A 22,899-nucleotide genomic window follows, 5' to 3' on the forward strand; every position below is an offset into this window, starting at 1 on the left:
ACTATGATGCTGTGACAGTACTGTACAGACCCCCTCACCCCTAATTTATGTTCTGACATTTCCTAGGAAACTGGCCCATTACAAAAACGGGTAGAGGTTAAGAAAAGCAAAATGAGATCTGGGGCCATGGCTCACACGGTAGAGCGCCTGCCTAGCAAGGCCTTGAGTTCAAACCCCAGGACTGCAAAAATAAAATAATAAATAAGATAAAGTAAATATCAATGTAGATAAGTGGTCACTCAGGATCCCTGTGCGGACATGGGTCTGTGGTGTAAAACAAAGAGGTGGGAAAGAACAGGAATACAGACAGAAGGTAGAAAAGAACAACTGAATTTTGTTTCATTTTACTGATGCATAGTGTCTATTAAATTGACACTTTATCTAGCACAGTAATAGTATTTAACCCTGCAGTCAGTAAGTAAGTCGTTTTACTAGGAGTGGCTACTTCCCAATACAAGCTGAGAGGGAAGCAGTTTCTAAAGTTACTTTTTGGGAAAGGCATGTGAGTATTACACTTTGTATGTGTTACCATAGCTTCTGTAGCTTCTGGTTAAAGGACTGCCTGAGGATGAGCTACCTTCTGATCTGCTACCATTCCCAGCAGAGACCCCCGTGGCCTGGAGAGCCCGGAGGTGAGGGCACACATGGGCTTGCCTTGTAACAGCAGTTTCGCCTCTTCCGGCCGCTGCTGCAGGTACAAGGCTGAGAAGACTGGAGGATCAAAGTCACATCTTCTGTCTCCAGCACCGTTTGATAGACAGCTTTCTGGAAGTCTGTCAAAGCACAATAAACCATCTGCCAAGATAACACAAGACAGACATAAATACCTTTTTTGTAGCAGTAAGAATAAAAATCATGCCAGGTGCTGGTGGGTGGCTCACACTGTAATCCTAGCTACTTAGGAGGTTGGGAATGCGGGGACCCCAGTTCCAGGTCAACTCAGACCAGAAAAAAAACTCATGAGACTCCGCTGCAATGAAGACAGGCTGCACATGGAAGTGCATGCCTGTCATCCCAGCTACAATGGGAAGTATTAAACAGGAGGGTCCCAGTCTAGGTCAGCCTGGGCAAAAAGTGAGACCCCATCTCCAAAAGAACCAGAGTAAAAAAGGGCTGGTGGAGTGGCTCATGGTGGAGCTCCTGCCTAGCAAGCGTGAGGCCCTGAGTTCAAACCCAACAACCCCCCTCAAAGAATAACCATAATGTACATCAGAGTTACCAGACTGCAACAGTGAAAAGTCATCATGAGCAAGCTTCTCCCTCTGGTCACTTCAGTGTGACAGTTCCTCCCAATTCTCTTATAGCCTCTGCTCTTCCTCTCTAAGCTATACCCCTTATAATTTCAAACAACGCTCATTGAGTTTGTCTTTGTTTACAATTGAAGGAAATACAATGTGCTAACACAAGCCACGTGAACTCCTTGTGTACCTCTCAATAGACTGTGAGTTTTCTCAGGGTTCTCAGTCCCACATGTAAGTAAACTATTAAAATTTAGGCCAAACAAAAAACTTGATTAGGAAAAGAAGATACCAGAACAACAGCACGAAAAATAAATGCTTCATGAAATACTTGGAAAACATTGAAAACTTCATGTTACTGAACACAGCTATTTATTATAGTTATTTCTACAAATTCCCAAGATTCGCAGAGATAAGAATTAAGTAAACATACATAAAAGCAACATGAGTTGCTATCCTGTGCCAAAATTCAAGAAAAGAACATGATAAAACAATGCTACAAGTTATGAGGGATATAACTTACCTTGTATTTCTGATAGCAATGGGAATTAGTAAAATTCTTCTAGACATAGCTGTAACTGGAGTCATAAGACTAAGTGTACTCACAAAGGAGTTTGAGGAATATTAACGAGAAGGAAAAGCCTTCTATTAACAAATGCATATATGTGCATATTACCACAACAGAACACGATTGCAAAGAGATGTGCCTTTAGCACACACAGGGATGTCTACAGAAACAATCTGTCAGTAAGACGCCAAGTGCCTCTTGGCTCCTGATCTTGGATATGAAAGTGCATATAAGAACAAGAACACAGAAGATGGTAGTCAGTGACTACAAGTATGGAGGGATTTTACACCGTTATTATCAAACAGTGACATGCATTCACAGCAGCCACGTGAGGCAGGCTTAGCATCACCTCCATTTCAGGAGGGAAGAAATCCAGGTTTGAGCCCCTCAGCAAACGGCTCCAGGTCATAAATTTTTAAGAGGGAGGGCCCACAGAGCCCGAGCTTAACTCTCAAAGCACAGCTCTCTCTTCACATCTTTATGCTTTTGTTGTTCCTTCTGAAAAGATACCTACACAGTGTCTGTGTCTACAATTGCAGAAACCTCTTTAAAAAGCAGGGGTTCATGAAGTATCTTAGTACAGTAACATTTGCTGTAGATAAATATCAAGAATAATATGTTGTGCCAATCTCCCCAACTTCATATCAGATCCATCTTTAGACAGCAACAACCAACAGAACATCCTAGAACTGGAGAGCATTTGTTGAGGGTTTAAGCCTAGGTCCCAAGCTGGTGATGCTACTTAGGAAGGTTCTGGAAACTTCGGGAGGCAGGGCCTCGCTGGAGGAGGTAGGTGGTGGGTCCCTCGCCCCTTCCTGTCTCCCTCCCTTTGCTTCCCGTCCACAGATGAGAAGTTTCTCTGCCACACATGATGTTCTGCCTCACGGCAGACCCAGAGCCAAGTGACCATTGACTGAACCTTCTGAGACGGTAAGCCCAATTAGACCTTTCCTCTTGCAGTTCTTCTCTCGGGGACTTTGTCACAGTGATGAGAAAAGTAACCGACGTAGCGCAAGATATGATTACCTTTATTTGAGACAACATGAATTAGATTTAGGTCACAGCAAGTTATGGAATCTGTATTACACTCCCTAGGCTCGAAGAGCCCAAGATTTAAAACTATAAAACAGAAGCTGGGCACTGGTGGCTCATGCCTGCAATCCCAGCTACTTGGGAGTCTGAGATTGGGAGGATGGTGATTTCAGGCCAAGCCAGGCAAATAGTTTGTGAGACCCCATTCCCAAAATAAGCAGAGCAAAATGGACTAGTGGTGTGGGTCAAGCAGTAGAATACCTGCTTTGCAAGTGCAAAGTCCTGAGTTCATAACCTAGTCCCACAAAAAAAAAAAAAAACCCAAAAAAGAAACTGTAATTTTTTTAAATACTCTTAAAGTCAACTTGAATTTTCTCACACAATTATTAATGCCATTTTCCTACAAATTCAAAAAAAGATTAGGTTAGTTGTAAAGTTTAAATAGATTCTACATGAAACGAATCTAGGAAAAAGCCTGTTAGTCACTTTGGTCCAGTGACTGGAATGCAGGGACATGGCATGTGCTGGTGTAGATGGCAGACAGTACAAGTGGAGGAAGCACCACCTACGCAAGGAAACTCGTTAGCGAGAAAAGCTGTGCTACTTCCTTTAGGAAGAGCTGGGTCCAAAGCTTGGTTAAGAATGAGTTTCATAGCGTTATGGTTTGGATTCATGTCCCAGAAGGCCCGTAAGTGACAGGCTCTGTCGGGAGATGGTGGAGCCTTCAGGAGCTGGCCCCATGGAGGGCGTGAGGTCCCTGGAGCAAGCCCTGGAAGGGAATATGAGGACCCTGATCACTTCCTGCGCCTGTTCTTGCTCCTGGCACTAAGGTAAGGTGAATGTCCCAGCAGTCACTCCCTGCCATGACGTTCTGCCTTGCCACAGCTCCAAAGCAGCGGGGCCAAGCACCATGGATCAAAACCTCTGGAACTGAGAACCAAAACAAACTTTCTTTTTTTAAGTTGATTTACCTGAAGTACCTGTCACACCAACCGAAAGCTGCCTAACATACTGACACCACACCTGCTAGCACAATTAAACCTAGGCTCAATCAATGTTTTCTGAAATTCTGCATCGAACACTTTTGCTGCACAAAGTAAAAGTCACAGAAGTATATTCATAAAAGACCACGGGAGCTAGACTTGAAAAGGGGAATTTTCATTGAAACTGAAGTATGACATGAAGTTAATGATGGACAAAATGTTGTTGTTCTCACCCGGTCCTCCTTCCTGGGCAACTGATCCTGGATGAGAGCTTTGGTCCTCCTGAGAAACCAGCCCGACATCTTCTCGGCAAGCCTGCACATGGCCTTCCGGCCTGTCGCCAATTCTCTTTTTGTTGCTGTGTGTCTCTGGCCATGTTCTACCGGGTCAGAAAACTGCTTCTGGAAGTGGACCCTGCTTCCAAAAAGCCCTGGCACAGCCCTTCACAAAGGAGATAAGAAAAACATCATGGCTTCAAGTTAGCTAAGGCATATATGCAGCCATTTGCTTTTTTGATGACAGCAAGAAAACAAGACCTCTGCCTTGTCACTAAAGGTGATGAGGATGGACCTGGTGAGCTAGAGTGCACTGGTACAGAGGACCAAGAGCCATACACAAAGACAGGCTGTCATGGGCTCTCTACTCTGTGTAGCCTTAGGGATCAAGTAGTGCTTCACAGGTGCCCGACTGCCTTTTGTTCTTGTTTTCTCAGAAACTAACAATCACAAATCAAGGCAGCATTAAGCTAATAATAAAAACACAACATGTTCACCCACCAGTCCATAACACACCACAGCTCCTTCATGTTGTTCTGCAGGATGGTTCCAGTGAGGCCGATGCGGACGGTGCACCGTAGAGCTTTCATAACTTCTGTCACTCTGGCCTTTGGATTCTTGATTCTATGGGCTTCGTCCACAATGACAGCTGCCCACTCCAAACTAGAAAGTGAGGAAACAAGGGGAAGGGGCTGAGAAACTCCTCCCCTTACTTTAAAGAAGTTTGAGAGCAGTTTTCTCTGCAAAGTTTTGAAGGGTTTTTCCTTTTTATTCTTTGATGATTCCAGGTTCCTAACTAAGTAGGAACCCAGCTAGTTAAGTGGTCACAGGTTTACAGCCCAGCAAAATAAAATGCTTATGGACAGCACCAAAGGGAACAGAAGGCATGGTGATCCCAGCTATGCAGGAAACCATGGGTAGGAGGATTGGAGTTCAAGACCATCAAGGCAAAAACCCAAGACCTTATCCAAAAAAATAACTAAAATAAAAAGGGCTGCGGGTGTAGCACAGTGGTAGAACTTCTATCTAGCAAGCATGAGGTCCTGAGTTCAAAACCCCAGTACCACAAAAAGAAAAAAAAAACCCATAAGGGTATAGACATTATGCTTAATAATGTGGGAATGAAACTCTCATTTAAACATCACTAAGTGACAATAAAGGAATTTTTAAAAGTAACAAACCAGAGAGAGAGAAGTATAAAAGAAGCGAAATTTGTAATGTTAAATGTAAATGAAAACAAATCAATATAGACTCATGGTCTTTTGAAAGTCGTAATGCAGCACTCTGTTTACTGATAGTAAACAGTCCCCAGTGGCACCCAATGGGCAGTCTACTAACAGGAACCAGTGTTCTCTGGAACAGTAGAGAAATAGGTGGTGTCTGGCAGTAGGCAGGGGAAACACCAAAGAGGAGAAAGCACAGATGTACTCACAAAGGCAGACATGTCCAAAGGACACAGGAGCCGGCCTAAGTAGATAGCCAGGCATCAAGAATAATGACTATGGGAATTATTAAATCCCCTGGAAACATTACAGATACATAAAGCTGACCACGGAGTCAACAGAGATGGGAAGGGTTTGGGCTAGACTTCCCCTTTCAAAGGACAGCCTTTGTTAGGTGTGTGCAGTTTATTCAGTGCTACTGTGTGTGCAGTAGGGAACTTGAGTCCTCTGGGGGAACATCTAGTCTTTCTAAATGTTTAGAATTGCATCACGTTAAAATAGAGGGCTAGCTCTGTGACTTCATAGGAATGGTTGCATTTTGGGAATGGAATTGTTAGACTATGTCTTGGGGAGTATGTGACTGCTCACTGGGAGGTGGTAGGGGTTGGGTGGGGAAGGAAATATGCAGAGACTATGCTCTTTGCCTGTGAGGTTGGTTCCGGTGTCTAGCCATTGTTCTAGATGCATTTCAGTTAGTACTGATGGGTACTGAAGGATAAGTCCTAATGCCAATGTATGTTAGAAGTGGGGATAACTCCTACACAGATGTGCTTTTGCTAAGTTTTAGGAAGAGCGGCTTATGAATCGGCCTCTGGGAGCCGTGTTGTCCTGAGTTGGTCACTGGAGGATGAGGAGGGCTCTTGCTGGAGTGTGCACATCTAGAAGGTGGATCTTCATTATAATCAAAGCCACATGAGCATTTCTGGGAAAGCACTTGTGTTTACCGTGCACCTAGTTCATTGTTACACAGCATCTAAGTTTTATAGATGGCCTGAGCAGGCAGTGTATGGTGAAAGGGGGAGCCAGTGGAAGAGCCAACTTGTAAACAGGCTCAAGCAGCAGAAAAGATGCATGTTAGGCACAGAATTGTCACTACCTCCGGGCAATGTGAGCAGCACTTGTTCATTAGGCTGGTGCACAGCGGCTGAAGGAAGCCTATGGGAGAGTTCTGTGCAGGTGGCTGAGATCTCCGGTTTTATGAGAGCCGCTGACACAACAGAGATGCGTTAATTCAGTGGGAGCATACCTGCCTGCTCATATTTGAAGAGTATAGACAGGACAATGAGCTGTCTTATGAACCACGCTTCGTGAGCTCTGCTGCTTTACATCTCATGGTGAATGGAGCATAGAGGGAATGCTGTATTGTAACCCTGCCAGTGCTTCTGTCTAGAGAGGCCTGTTGCCATTTCTGCCTTCAGTGAAATTTTTGTCCCCAAGGAAGGCAGGATTGCAATTTTTTCCTAGCAGATTGAGTTGGTGTAATGCATTCTTGGTTATCAAAATATTCATGTGGCTTTGGGATTTTTGAGTTGGTGAGTATTCAATGTGTTTGAAAAAGCACGCCACAGACCATATGATCTCAGTTAACCTAAAATGGATCATTGTATGTACACATAGGATTTAGAACATTCCAACTGCACTGCTTGTGATTATGGGAGATTTTATTCTTTGCTTCATGTGTTTATTTCCTGTAATGCACATGCTAACTTAAAAAAATAAAGATTATTTTAAAAACCTGGAAAAAAAAAAAAAGACGAATGACTATGAACTGGGAGCGGTGGCTCATACCTGTATACTTGTTACTGGAGAAGTGGAGACGGACAGGATCTCCAGTTCAAACCAGACCAGACGAAAAGTTTGTGAGACCCCCACCTCAAACAATAAAAGAAAAGCTGGGCATATTGCACACCTATAATCCTAGCTACATGGGAGCCATAGGTAGCAAGAGCCTATCTAATAATAATGATGGTAATAATAGTAATAACCTAAAGCAAAAAGTGCTGGAGAACCGGCTCAAGTGGTAGAGCTCCTGCCCAGCAAGTGCAAAGCCTGAGTTCAAATCCCAATACTTAAACATGAGGTAAAATTATAAAACTTATAAAAACCTAGAAACAGTCTTTAAGATTCTGGGCTAGGCACAGACTTCTTAGACAAGACGCCAAAACACAGTCAAGTTAAATTTTTGGTAAATTGGACTTTGTCACAGTTAAAAACTTTTGCTCGTCCAAAGACACCATTAAGAAAATGAAAAGAGGCAGGTGCTGGTGCTCACGCCTGTAATCTTAGTCTCATGGGAGTCAGAGATCAAGAAGATCAAGGTTTAAAGCCAGCCCAGGCAAATAGTTCACAAGACCCTATCTCAAAAAAACTCAACACAAAAGAACGCTGGAGGAGTGACTCAAGAGGTAAAGTGCCTGCCTAGCTGCCTAGCATGTGTGAGACCCTGAGTTCAAACCCCAGTACCCCCTTAAAAAAAACCAAAAAACAAAACCAAGGTAAGGTAATGAAAAGACATGCTATAGACTGGCAGAAGACATTTGCAAGTGACAGACATGTGAAGGACTTGTATATGGTATACGTAAAGAACTACTGCAACTCAACATAAAACAACCCAGTTAAAAGATCGGCAAAAGATTTAACAGACATCTCACCAAATGTTGTCTATTGGAAGACATACAAATGTCAAATAAGCATGCCCACAGTGACACTCAAGAAAAGACTAATGACAAGGAAACAATGTTTGTGCAAGTTCAGTGTAGACACATGCATTTTAGCAAATGTTTTTGATCCGAGTTGGTTGAATCTCTGGATGTGGAACGTGTACATGTGGAGCGTCAAATATACTTAAAATCACTAACAATTGTTCTGTAAGAGTTAAAGCTCACTGAAGTTGATTCTAGCAAAATCCTCCAGCTGGGCTTGAATGGCTAGCTGTGGCAGAGATGGACCCAATTCTTCCTGTCATTTTCTAGAGGAGCTATTTTGCCCTCAGCCACATAGCTAAGTAATGACCTTTATACTTTCTATTTTTGAGCCAGGGTCTCTGTGTGCTGCCCAGGCTGACCTTGAACTTGCAATCCTCCTACCTTACCTCCCGAGTACCTTGGATTACAGGCATGCACAGCATGTCCAGCTGCTATAACTCTTAGATGTATTGTATTTTCTGCTGATAAAATCTGTGACACAACTATGATTATTGTTCTTTGTGTTTAATCCCATGCTGATCTGAAAGCATCACTTTTAAAAATAACCGGGTTTTCTGCTATTACCTACTTCACAGGTAGTAATTCAAACTGACTGTGACTATCACTGTAGTATTTTAACATCTGAAACACTTGTTAGCTAGCTTTCTCTTGCCATACCTGCATGAACGCTATGCTTACAGGGAGAAATCTGAGCTGGCAGCGGGTCAAAGTCAACGGTGGCCAAGGTTGTGCTGACACAAGCATGGAGATGCAGACCTGACCACCATGCTCCATCGCCACCACGGTGGGGGCCTTGCACCCGTTTGCTAAAGGGAACCACGGCCGCCACTGCATCGCCGAGACCAGGGACATGTCTCCCCGCAGTGCTGGACACTGGAGCTCCGGGTGAAGGTGCAAGCAGGAGCCTCTGCTCCCCGGCTTGCAGGTGGCTGGCTGCCCTCTGGCTATCTCCACGTCTCCTTTTCTCTGTCCGTGCATGCTCTTTCTTGGTGTTTGTTTTGGAGGGTACCAGTGATGCTGGGTTAGAGCCCATCCACACGGTCTGATTTGAATTTAATCACCTCTCCCAAGTCCCATCTTTAAATACAATGATGTTCTGAGGTTCTGGGGTTGTGGGGGGGAGGAAGCACCACAACAAACATCTTTGTTGCTCTTTCTCCCAAGTTGGCTTTCCTCTATCTGCATACAGAGCAGTCAGGGCACTTATAAAATGCAAATCTTACCACTTTTTCAGTCTATAATTAGCTAAAAACACTTCAAGGGCACTCAACTGTTCTAGGACACAGGCCAAATCCTCTCCGTGGCTCTCAGTACCCTGCATGAGGTGTCCCTTTCCTCACCATGCTGCTTCCTGGCCACATCCCACTTACACTCCAGACCACAGTGCCTTTCGTGTGTTTGCATGTGTGTGTGTGCACGAGTGCATATTTCACCAGTGTATGTTCACAAAAGACTGCCATAATAAAAACTATTCATGCAAAATCCACCTACCAAGCAACTGCTAAGTTGAACACTAAGTTCAAACCCCAGTACTACCAAAATAAATAAATAAAAGTTAGTAAGTAAGGAGGGGGAGGACTTATTCAAGGTACATGGTATGTATGGAATCCCCTTGTGCTGTTAATGTATGATAATTCAAAAATAAAATAAAATAATAAAGCCAAATTACTCACAAAGAGTCACCGCCCTAGCCCACAGGCACCATGCACATGTGGTGCTTAGAAGTCTCAGCACCCTTTAACAGGTGTTGTTTGAAGACGTGCCCATGCTGAATTTAAGGAACAGGATGAGAAACTGGGAAACCTCATGAAGGCTTTTCCTTCTCAGAGAATAAGTTATTACAAAGTATATATTTCAATAAATCTGAAAGGAAATTCCACCAAGCTTAAGAAACTTCACAGCTTTTCAAAAATCAGAATGTAAAGGGTAAACACAAGCGACGTGGGCAGAACGTGGGTGGCGGCACCCCCCAAATCTTGCTACCTGTTCAGCTCATCCAGACACAGGCGCAGCGTCTCATATGTCGTTAGAGCAATCTCACACTTGCTCTGCTTCACGCGGGTCAGCGCACTGTCTTTCTTGCTGCCATGTAGCACAGTGACTCTGAAGTACCCCCACGTATCCAATTCATCTTTCCAGTTGTAGAGGACAGAAAGTGGAGCGACTATCAAGAACATCTAAAAGAAGGAAAGATAAAAGCCCGTGTGACAACAATGGGATTGGACTTTGGGTACATGATAAAAGCGAGAGCACACAAGGGAGGGGTGAGGATAGGTAAGACACCTAAAAAACTAGCTAGCATTTTTTGCCTTTAACGCAGAGAAACTAAAGCTGATATCTTAAAAGCAAATGAGGCCAATAGGAAAAGGGGACCAGGAACTAGAGAAAAGATTAGATCAAAAAGAATTAACCTAGAAGGTCACACACACGCACAGGAAATCAATGAGTCAACTCCCTGTATAGCTATCCTTATCTCAACCAGCAAAAACCCTTGTTCCTTCCTATTATGGCTTATACTCTCTCTTCAACAAAATTAGAGATAAGGCAAAATAGTTTCTGCAGGGTATTGAGGGGGGGAGAGGGAGGGGGCTGAGTGGGTGATAAGGGAGGGGGTGGGGGCAGGGGGGAGAAATGATCCAAGCCTTGTATGCACATATGAATAATAAAACAATAATAATAATAAAAAAAGCCCGTGTGAAATCCACAGTGCCAACAAGTGCTATTCAGGAATTTGACACTATGGTCAGCATGGAAGACACTCAAAAGGTACTTTTTACTTAAATTGGCTTTCTTTTTTTAAAAAAAAATTGTCCTGGGGATACACTGTGACATTGACAAAAGTTATTACAATATATCATGACTGAAATCCCCCCCTCCATCGTTCTCCCCATCCCCATTCCTGGAATAGTTTCAACTGGCTTTCTACAAGGACAAAACAAAAATCAATACCTCCTTGTAATCCATTCCCAAAAGCACCAGGAGATGTGACAGAAGTAACTCTCCCACAGAGACACGGGAGGACGGTAACTCCCAGAGCCCATGGGCACTACCAACACTCAGAGCGGGCGGGATTTTCTCAGTGTGTGGACTTCTTTTCCATTCCCCAGTCCAGCTCTCTCACATACTCTCAACTGAAGACGTGGAACACAGCCTCCGCCTCTCCTTCTGTCCTATCAAAAACCTTTTGTGTGTCGATTTCCGTAGACTCAGTCTTCCCACCTGTGACCATCGAAAAGTGCTCACATTCTTCTCTGAGGACAACCTTTGAACTCACACAGTGGCTCCCATCCATCCCTCCTTCCCAGCCTGGCCCCGGTGCTGCAAAATTGCCCTGCTTCCCTGCACCATCACTGTTCCATTTGTGATAGTCCACACCCACCCATGAGCAAACATAGTTCCCAGGGTTAAAACACAAAACCATACACAAACCAAACAACAAACCCCTCTTCTTCAACCCTGCATCTCGCTAGCCATTACTGCATCACTCTATTCTCTTTACAGCAATGATCCTAAAGAGCAACCAACACTCACTATCTCAACTGTCCTCCTGTCATCTCTTGAACTCATGCAAACAGGACTCCTGACCTATAGCCTCTGCTATAGTTTGGGCCCCATGTGTTAAAGGCTTGGTCCCCAGAGAGGCAGCAGGACCTTTAAGAGATGAGTCCCAGAAGGATAAGGTTAGGTTGTGGGGGCACGCCCTTGGAGAGAGCACTGAGCTCCTGGCTTCTTCCAGTCTCTATGCTTTGCTCTCCAGCCCTCGTGAAGCAAGCAGCTTCCTGTGCTGTGAAACCCCAGCATAAGGTATACCTGCCACAGACCCCAAAGCAAGCGACCATGAACTGAAACTTTCAAACTGGTGAGCCAAAATAAACCTTTCCTCCTTATAAGTTGTTTGTCCTGGGCATTTTGTCATTGTGACAGAAAGCGGACTCATAGAGCTCCCAACCAAAACAGTTGTGAAGATTACTTAACATATCCGTGTGCTTTTCATATCTGTGCTTTGGGTTCTGCTGTACTTCACTGCCCCAATCAACGCTTTTAATTTGAATGGCTTATTTCTCAGTATGATAATATTCCTAATTTGTTATATTTAACAGGGTTATCAGTAAGTTTCTTTTCTAAAGTTTCATATTTGCCCTACTTGGTAGAGATGAACCAACCAAGCAGCCAGAAAATTCTCAGTTAAATAAAAAAATAAGGCTTCTCTTCTGTGAAACATTTCATCTGGGCCACTTATAACCTCTAAGAAGTGAAAATTGTAAGCATTTTGTAAAGGGAGAAAAGAAAAAGACAATTATCTTCACCCCATCACAAAGCATACGTGAGCACCTTCTCATGCTGGGCTCAGTTCACATACGTCTGCTCTTTGGAGTTTAGCCTGTGATTCTGTTTTCTTCTAGCCTCAAGAAAACAAATCAGGGCTCCAAGTACTAAGTCCAACTACAGTGTCTCCTTTGAATTCCGTATGTGATAAGATGAACATGCTGGGACTCTTAGCAGTTTCCCACAAGCCCAGGAGTAGCTCCTCTACAAGTGCAGTGCCCATACAATACGCAACCTCAAACATTAAAAACAGTTCAGCACAGAATTAAGCAAAAAGAAAACATCAAGGCTACTTTATCTGCTGAAAGAAAACTAGAACTCACAACAAAGGCTAAGCCTCCCATTGCTCTGCACTGCAAAACCATGTTCGTCCACAAAGTTTAAAACTTCTCTTTTTAAATAGCACTTGGGTAAAAGCGAACAAAATTGGAGTCACAGCTAACTTAGAAAGAACAATGAAAAGACTGGTTATCAAGGCTGTGGAATGCAGCCAAAGTAGTAGTCAAAGGAACATTTATAGCTGGAATGGAATTTATTAGAATATAAGAAACACTAAAATGAATTAAAATCCAACTGAATAAGAGAATAATAGCAATGCATCTGATAGCAAGGAACGAAAAGTGTGTACACACACACACACACACACACACACACACACTGATGGGAAGAGAGATAAAAGACGCAGGCAGGAACATAGGGAGGAGAGGCATTCCTGACCACTGAGGAAGCTATTAGGATATTTCACCAAACCAACAAACGAGTATCTTTCTTTATTTCCTTTTCTCCAATCTTTGTTCTTTGTAAATATTTAAACATCTTTAATCATACTTAAATTTTCAAGTGTGACTTTTCCTCTTTTTTCTCTGTCCCCCCCACCTGCTAAATGTCTCAAGTGGCAGGTAAGAGACACACAAGCCTGCAGTAACAATCAGAACCAAAGACCAAGACTGCTTGAGCTCCTCAGCGCTTCAACCACATTAGGATCACTAAATGATGCTCAGGACGCACTAATGATACCAAAGATAAGAAGAGACAACTGAGCAACATGGCACACATCTGCAATCCCAGCTACTCGGGAGGTGGAGGTAGGAAGCCCATGGCTCAGGACTGCTACTAGAGTTAGTGAGACCCTATCACAAAAACAGAATTTTTTAAAAGGGCTGGAAACATGGCTAACATGAGCCCTGAAAACTCTGACTTCAATCCCCAGTACTAATTAATTAATTAAAGCAGTAACAATGACTACACTTCAAGTCAATACTTCTCAGTATTTTGCACAGAAAGGGCCCTTCTGATAGACAAGGCCAAACTTGAACTTTTCAGCAATGCTGTGTGCAAAACTGTACAGAAGAAAACTTCAAGGTAGTAGTTAATTGCATTTGTAAAATTGTGTTTTTCATAAGATCACTTAATCCTTCTCCCTATCTGTTTCCTGGATACTGAGGACAATATAAAGACACATATGTAGAATACACTTCTTCATTGCGCTGTTTCATTAGCAAGTGCTTACTTTTGTAAGAATCTAGACTTTATAAAGACACATTCATGAAGGTGACAGGCAAAGCATAACAAGAACAGCACTCTTGGTCACAAGGCATAGCAGAGCCAGACACAAACCTGTCTTTCTAATGGCAACTTCCCTGCAGAGGCAGAATAGTGCATATTTCTGAGATGTTAATTAGTCTTGTGAGCAACTTTAAAATCAATAGCACACCTTTGTTACCACATCTGTAACTGTTCCCTTTTCATTTTCACATACATTAAAAACAACATAATTGAACACTTCAATTAACTTTATACACACCTCCATGGAAATTTAGCAAATTAATCAAAGTAAACAAAACAATAAATTGAAACCCTAAAAGAAGCTAAAACTCCATCTGTCCTTCTGAGAGAGAACCAAATGTAACCAGCAGATGAGCTGATGTGCTCCCTTTCTTCCCCTGTAGACCTTACACTGGGTGCTTAAATGCACCTATCTGCCCTGCCACGAGGCTTCACGTGCTGACCATCTCTGCATACGTTACCTTTTTTGCTACAGAAGAAGGGAGCTCCTTTCTCATACTTCTTAGTAAAAACTCTGGCATGTTATTTTCCATATCTTCACGAGTTCCCTTTTTATGTAAAACTGCAGCCAGAAATGAAATGACCTGGGAAAAAAAGCCTTTTTCAGTCACCATGTAAAATAAATCATGATATACAAAATTTTACTGCTTACATGACTATCCAAACAGTGGCAAAGTTGTACAAACAGATTTGCTGGGGTGGAGGTGGGAATCAGCATTGATTTTCTTTGTGCTCATTAACAAATGTGTAATGATGTGTTACCTATGAACACAGTGAAAAACACCAAAATCTTCCTGTTACAATCTTTTCCATGGTAGTAAGTTGCATTGACTGGATGAATTTGAACTCTTCAGCTGGGACAGTACCTTATTATTTTTCCTACCTGTGGAAACGATCTCCCCGTATCCTCTATTAGAAAAAACCGTACACATTCTTCTTCCCTATAGAAAGTAAATTCTTAAAAGGAGCAATACTTGGTTCTCTTTATGTAAAAACAAAACAAAACAGGTGGAATGACAGAATGTCACTTTAAGGTAGGCTGATAAAATTCACAAATATACACACCACCTAGAACAACAGCTATTTCCAAATTCCAGTGAGAAAGACAGAAAGAAAAATGGACTCGTAGTCTCACGTAATAGCAGTAGGAAATGTGGAAGCTGTTAGAGGGGGTTCAGATTTTAGCTCTGGATATTTGGCAGCTGTGTGAACTTGGACAAGGCAGTTCACCTCCCTGAATGGCACTGTAAAATGGCAAAAGTGATATTGATAGGGGTATTTCAAAGACTGGGGGGAATGTGTATGGGGTATGCATATGGGGGGAACTGAGCATTACTTTAAAGTAAATTATAGAAATATTAAAACCTACAGATAAAATCATGAGAGAATTAGAAAAACTGTAGAAAAAAGTAATTTTAACATCAGAATTTCAAATAATAGAAGGAAAAGAATGGTAATGAGAAGTTGAAAAAAATAAAAGGTGACAATTTTCAAAGAACTGATTTAAAAAAAAAAAATCAGTCCATAGATTCAATATCTACTAAGAACCCCCCAAGGAACAACCCCAAATCAACAGCTAGCAAAAATCCACAAGATGCTTCATAGACTAAAAGTGACACATTTTAAAATAATGTTATAAGTGGCCAGAGGAAAAACAATGCAACAGCTGGACAAAAACATGCAAAACAATTAAAGACAATGTATAATAGAATGTTTTCAAAATGCTAAACAAAGCAAGAGCAACCTGGATTTTATACTCAGTGACAACATCCAAGAATGTTCAGTGATGATTCTCAGATGGCCAAAGATCTAAGCCAATCCACTATCAGAAGAGCCACAGTAAAGACAGTAACTGGGATGTTTCCAGACACGAGGAAACGGTACTAGATAGAAGACCAGTGACCAGGCAAAAGTCAAGAGCAACAAACATGACACACACAGGACACAGAAATGCATACGGACATTATGAAACCATAATAAAATGTCTGCCTGAGACATTTACAGACATTAACAGAAGAATTAAAAGCTACAACAACTATTGTATCTGAGTTACAGGGAGCACAAGTAAGTTATAAGACTCCAAGAGGAAAGAAAAGTACTTATTCATATTAGATTTGGTAAGTCAGAGATGTCTGCTGAAGAATCGGACATGGTGGTGCACACCTGTAATCCCAGCTGCTTGGGAGGCAGAGACAGGAGGATCGTGGTTTGAGTCCAGCCAGAAAAGAGAATAGTCAGACCGCACCTTAAGAACAAGCAGGGCAGAGGTGCACCCCTGTGGTTCTAGCTACCTGGAAGGCAGAGGTAGGAGGGTTGTGGTCTCCCCCCTCCCCCGCCCCGGCAAAAGTACAGGCCTATCTGAAAAACAATCCAAAAGCAAAAGGACCAGCAGTGTGGACAAGAGGTAGAGTGCCTGCCTGACAAGAGTAAGGCCCTAAGTTTATCCCAAGTACCGAAAAAATACAAGATGCCTTCTGCAAACTCTGGGCTAACCAGTAGGAGACAAGTAAGGGGGTAATAGTGTAATACAAAACAATCCATCCAAAAGAAGGTAAAGAGGAAGAAAATCAATGACACAGAGCAAGTAAAGAAGAAACAACAATATCAACAAAAATATTTTGGATTTATGTTTAAATAAAATACAACAAAAATTTAAATAAAATAAAAATTAAATAAATACAATTAAATAAAAACAACAAAAATATTTTGGATTTATGTTTAAATCCAAATAAATCAGAAAGCGTATTAAGTGAATGGACTAAGCGCTCAAAAGAAAAGACTGTCAGACACATAAATACACATGCCACTTACAAGGAGACATCCAAAACAACACATTGAGAAAGTCATGGTATAAAAATGGCAACATATAAGCCAGGCACGCAGAGCAAAAGAAAAACGCTGATACAGCTACATTAATATCATATAAACAAGGCTGTGAAGCAGGAAGCACTCAATTAGAGAGACATACTTGAACTTAATATTGATAAAAAGCTAACTCACTAGGAAGTTACAGAAAGTCCAAAACTGGCAAATAAAGAGAAATTTGCTAAAACAAAGAGAGACAAATTCACAAGCACAATAGCACATTTTAGAATAGCTCAGCAACACAACAAAGACATAGATTTGAGTACCATGGCTAGCAAATTGGACCTGATGAACACAAAACACAACTGATTTCACACACACATGAAATCGTTACCAATGGTGACATTCCAGGAGTGACAGCTAATCTTGACAGTGAACTTGACTGGACTGGGATGGCCAGGTCACTAAAGCACACCTCTTGGCATGTCATGAGGACTCTGACCGAACCTCGGGTTTAATCCACGGATGGGTTCCAAATCTGACAAAGCTATTGGGAGGTGGGAGAACTGGGGAAGGAAGGGCCTGGGTGGAGGAAGTGGAGCACTGGGTGTCTTTAAGGGGTCACTGTCACTCCTCTTTGCTTCTTGGCTGTAAGAGGTGACAGCCTCCTCTGCCATGCCTCCCTCCATGACGTTCCTACCTTGCCATGGGCCTAAAGCAACAGAGCCAGCCACAACTGAAACCTCTTAAGCATGTGCCAAAATAGATCTATTCTCTTTTAAACTGCTCCTCAATTTGTCACATGGACAAAAGTCTGCCTAATACACAGCAAGTCTTCATACATTTTAATAGGTAGAAATGATACAGAATGTTTTGATCCCAATGCAAGAGAAATAACAAAAATGTAAGCAAAAAAAAGTCTAATGTTTATAATATAAGGAATACACCTCAAGGAAGAACTCACAATGGAAATCCAACTTGCAGACTCCAGCTAGGGTGCTGTCTGAGGAACTTATGGGCCCTCACGAGGAGAAAAAGACAAGCTAGTCATCAGACAACCACGATTGCTCAAAAACTTACTGAAACACAGGCAATGTAACACAAAAGGCAGAAACGAAACAAAAAAAAGCATCCGATAAAAGGTTGAAAAACACAAATAGTCATTCTTGGAAAATATTTTTAGAAGTAATAAATCCCTGACAAAATTGATAAAGAAGAGAAGCCAAAAGAAAAAAACACACAAAATATGCATATATCTTTGCCAATAATGTTTAAAACTTACATGAAATAAAGAAACAGACTTATCAAAATCAACACAAGAAGAAAGAGAAAATTTAGGACTGGAGGTGCAGCTCAAGTGGTAGAGCACCTGCTTCGCAAGCATGAAGCCCTGAGTTCAAACCCCAGTCCCATCAAAAATAAATACATAAACAGAAAATGTACATGCCCATATAACCATCAAAGAAGCCAAAATACATACATACAAGCCTTTTGCGAAGAAAATTAGGGCCCACGTGGCTTTGCAAACAAGTCTACCTAGTGCTTCAGAAAAAGAATAATGCTCACCTTAAACAAACTGTTTCGTCATATAACCTTGAGAAGAAAACCTTACTCATGCATAAGCAAAACTCTTACTAAACTATTTTAGCAAACAGAACACAGAACTAAGTAAGAGAAATACCTAGGAAAAACCATTTGAGTGCATTGTGCAGTGAGAATTTGGTTTGACTTAGAAACTTAGGAGTCGGGCAGGACTAACTGGGTCATTTTAAGGCATTACACTTAGCATTCCTAGCCCTTACTTTCCTTAAGGCGAGAACAAGATGACTCACTACTTTACAAGGAAGGTGGATTTTATGTGCAGAGGTACACTGACTTCAAGCACACTGTGAAAAATTGAGAACGAATATTTTATTATTGATCAGCCACTGGAAAAACAAAGCAAAGAATTTGTGTTGGTCAGTTTGCTGTCTTTGTGACAAAATACCAGAGGTGAACAGCTTCAAAGGAAGAAGGATTTTATTTCACGGTTTCAGAGATTTCAGTCCATGGTTGGTCCAGTCACTTTGGGCCTGTGTGCGGCAAGCAGACAGGGGAGTGCTACTTTAATATGAGATAGAGTTTGGAGAGTATGCCAGAAATGGGCATTTCATCAGGATAAGCAGTAAATTCAAGACACATAACAGCAATGGGCTTTATGATCCTGATATCAGTGCTTGAAAACACTGAAGATAAAATCGACAGGTGCACAACAGCAGGAGGCAGGCGATTTGAGCTTCTTTCTGCCAGCAGTCACTGGCATGTCATGAGGACACAGACACTCTGACGTGATCTCAAGTGGCTAACTGACCGCGGCAGAGTGTACGTTCTCTTTACGTGTGCCTACCACATTCGGTAAGATAGGCCAGAAAGTGTTTCTCAAACTTTCAGAACACTGCAGTCTTTCAGGGTGTGTTCTTCAAGTACTGCAGAACTAGAAATGATTATGGCAAGATGGCTAGGAACAAAGTAAGTATTGGCAAATCAAACGTAAGTGTTAACTACCATAGGGCCAAAGGGAAAACCACAGTGCATACTGGAAAATATTTGAATTATATCAAAATGAAAACACTTCAAAATTTGTGGAGTACAGGAAAAGCAATGTTTAGAGGGAAATTTAGACCGTAAGATGAAAGGAATGAAATTAATGACACAGGGTTCTATTTTAGTAAGCTAGGAAACCAGGAGCAAAATGCTCTCAATAAGGAGGAAAACATCGTAAATAACTGCAGAAATCAAGGAAATTCCAAACAGACAAACAACAGCGAAAATGAAAGCTAAAAGTCAGATATTGAAAAGAATCAACAAAATAAATAAATCTTATTAGAAAAACAAGAATAAAATAAAAACAATAAAAAGTAAACATACAGAGCTGGTGGAGTGGTTCAAGAGATAAAGCACCTGTCTAGCCAAGTGTGAATCTGACTTCAAACAACAAAAACCACAAAAAAAACAAAAGGAACTTACATAGACAGGTATCACCCAGATCCCACAAACACTAAAAGGTGACAACACAAAGCCGGGTGGAAGTGAAGTCAACAGAATAAACACAGAAGACCAGAAGCAACCCTAGACACATGGACTGGGCTCATCATGGCGAGGTGGTGACGAGATGCTCTTTTCAGTAAAAGCTTCAGGACAATTAGGCACATACAGAAAAAGGGGATTTGGAGGTCTTCCTCACGTTGCACTCAGAAATCAGTGTGGGGGCTGGGAATCCTAGGGTGAAAGTCAACAGTAGAAAACTAGAATTGAAGAGAGAGTACCTTCATGACCTCAGGATACAGGGAGAATTAAGCAGAACGCTGAAAGCTCTAACCATGAAAGCACAGACAGATAAAGCTGATTACTTTAGATTAAGCATGGGGTGGTGTAGTATACTGGGGAAATGGAAAAGATGAATTCTTTTGGAATAGAAAGGACTACCCATGCTCACTGTGTCTGCAAATTGACAGTTTCTATCCAAATTCAAAGTGCAAATGTATATGATCCAGAATTCCACTATCCTACAGATCCCTCACTATCTGTCACATTAGAAACAGGCAACAACACAAAAGCCCTTTCCCCTAGAGGAATGGTTAACTACATTACAGAGGACCTATTCTATGGTATGCAGTAATTTAAATGAATGAGGTAGGTCTTTACATACAGACACAAAGATCGCCCAAACTTATGTTTAAGGGAAGAAAGCAACATCAGAATAGCATATAGAAAGAATGACCTCATTTTATTTATTAATACCCATAACACTCATTAAAATTATAACTTGTTCAACAAAATAAAAACAGATTGTGCTTCATAAAATGAAAAACTGTTGTGCATCATAGTATCAGGAAAGTTAAAAAGACAACCCACAGAATGGGAGAAATATTTACAAATCGTGTATCTGATAAAGGTTTAGTATCTAAAGTATATAAAGAAGTCCTATAACTCAACAATAAAAATGACAAGCCCAGTTAAAAACCAACTTGAATATTCACTTCTGAAAGACGCACAGGCAGCCATGACATATGTTCAACATCAGAGGCTACCAAAGAAATGCGAACCAAATCCATAGTGAGATGCCACTCCACAGGCAGCAGATGGCTTCAGGACAAGTGCTGGCACTGATGTGGAGAAACAGGAAACCTGTGCTGTTGGTGGAAACGTGAGATGGCATAGGCACTGTGGGAAAGGGCACACAGGTTCCTCAGAAGGAAATGAAACATCGCTATCACCACACGACCCTGCAATCCCATTACAAAGTGAATACACACATACACGTATGTACATGTATGAAATGAAAACATGTACTCACACAGAAACCTGCACACTGTTTACAGAGGTGGTATCCCTAGCAGCGAGAAACAACCCAAGTGTCCATCAAAGGGCGAAAGACCGCACTGTGTGACAGGCACAATGCAAAGTCATTCGCCCACAGGGAGGACAAAGGAGTGAAGTACTGATGCAGTGCAACTTGGTGAGCCTCAAAACACTGCAGCAAGTGAAAAGGGCCAGACACAAACACCCACACGCTGTGTGACTCCTTTTGTGTGAGCCATTTAGTCATGCAGATGCACAGAGGCAGAGGAAATGACAGTGGTTGCCAGGAAAGGGTGCTTTGCTGTTTTGTGAAGAAGCTTTAAAACTAGAGAGGGGGTTCCCTCGTGCTATGCATGCACTGAAATGTGCCCTTTAAAATGGCAAAGTGGCTGCTAAAAAAAGTATAGCTTTTAGAAGAATGCATTTGTGTGTTATCACACAATCAGAATGGTTTTTGTTCTTTAAAAAGCAGAAACTGTAATAAAGTGTCAAGCTAGTGCATACCAACGGTTCAATAAACACTAGCTATTTTTGCAGCACTGTTCCATTAAACATAAGGAAGCTTTTTGTTCCATGTGTTCCATTTTGTTTACTAAAATAAAGTAGATTTTGAGCAAATTATGTTTTCCAAAAGATAGTAAAATAATGACATACAAGAATGGTCAAAATGTCCTGAGCTTTAAAAAAATCCTGACAAAATTTGCATTCTAATTTGCAGGAATTAAGGCAAAGCTTTGGGTTCTGACCAACCAGCTTGGTAATAGTTTTGTGCCCGTGGGCAACTGGCATAACCTCTCTGTGAACCTGAAGTGTCCATCAATCACACCCAATTGACCCAGAGGTTTAACAGAAAATGCCTCCACAGAGCCTGGCACGCAGGGATAACTCAACACTAGCCAGACCCACATAACCATGCTTTTTACCTACTACACAGCAGGCGCTGTGCTGGGTGCTGGAATAGTCTAGACTACTGTGGTACTCAGCAATGTGGAATCAGCTGATTTGGGGTGGCAGCAGGTGGAAGGCTGGGCGGTGTGCTGAAGGAACGTGGGAAGAAAGCCAAACACAGACAGAAAACGCAGTGACCCAGCACTCTAGGCGAGACCGAGCTGAGCAAACTGGCCGTGTAGGACCCAGCAGGGGAGCACATGACTGAGCTGAAGCACTGGACAAATTAAACATTTCTCCTATCACTTAAGCTTAGCTTAAAGCTATTTATGCATTGTATTTTCAAATATGCAATACGGGTTAGAATTTACGGAATTTATTGATGTACATATTAACAATATTTTGGGTTCTGACCAATTCTTGAAATATAATACTGAATCATGGAAAAAGGTTCTGACGAATTCTTGGAATATAATACTGAATCATGGAAAATGTATAATTAAAAGTTGGAGTGCGAGGGCCCTGACTAGAAAGGGGCATGAAGAAGCGCTGGAGGTGAGGGTCTTTCTGCACCTTGACCAGCATGCTGGTCACGCCATGCAGACATTTGTCATAAGGTGTGTCAATTATACTGTTTGTAAGTATACCGTAATATACACATACTTATGTTGCTTTTATATATATATATATATATATATATATATATATATATATATATAATATATGTATATGTACATGTGTATATATATATATCTGTGTATAATTTTTAATTTTAGGTAACCAATGAAAGGCAAAAAAGATACCTATTAGACACTATATGACAAGTGAAACGAAGTCATGGAAAGACCTCATTAATTGCTCTTAACTCAACTATGGATTGTTTTATTATAGGAAAAAACATATTCTTAATTATGTTACCTCATAGTTCAATCTGCTCAGCTATACAACA

The 22,899-nt window shown here is 41.6% G+C and overlaps 1 protein-coding gene across 6 annotated transcripts in view; it reads right to left on the reverse strand.

Moving 5' to 3' along the window:
- Positions 1 to 22,899, reverse strand: part of Ercc6l2 (ERCC excision repair 6 like 2) — a 118,896-nt gene that overhangs the window by 60,324 nt on the left and 35,673 nt on the right. For 5 of the 6 annotated variants that reach the window (XM_074052562.1, XM_074052561.1, XM_074052564.1 and 2 more), the window contains 5 exons: positions 14,378 to 14,500; positions 10,008 to 10,201; positions 4,598 to 4,759; positions 4,055 to 4,262; positions 655 to 795 (listed from right to left, as the gene is read on the reverse strand). In XM_074052562.1, coding sequence (XP_073908663.1) covers positions 655 to 795; positions 4,055 to 4,262; positions 4,598 to 4,759; positions 10,008 to 10,201; positions 14,378 to 14,500 — 828 coding nt within the window. Of the gene's footprint in view, positions 1 to 654; positions 796 to 4,054; positions 4,263 to 4,597; positions 4,760 to 10,007; positions 10,202 to 10,973; positions 11,244 to 14,377; positions 14,504 to 22,899 lie in introns of those variants that run through there. The other variant, XM_074052565.1, reaches the window with a different exon arrangement.

Source organism: Castor canadensis, chromosome 13 (genome assembly GCF_047511655.1).
Source record: "Castor canadensis chromosome 13, mCasCan1.hap1v2, whole genome shotgun sequence".
Taxonomy (NCBI): Eukaryota; Metazoa; Chordata; class Mammalia; order Rodentia; family Castoridae; genus Castor; species Castor canadensis.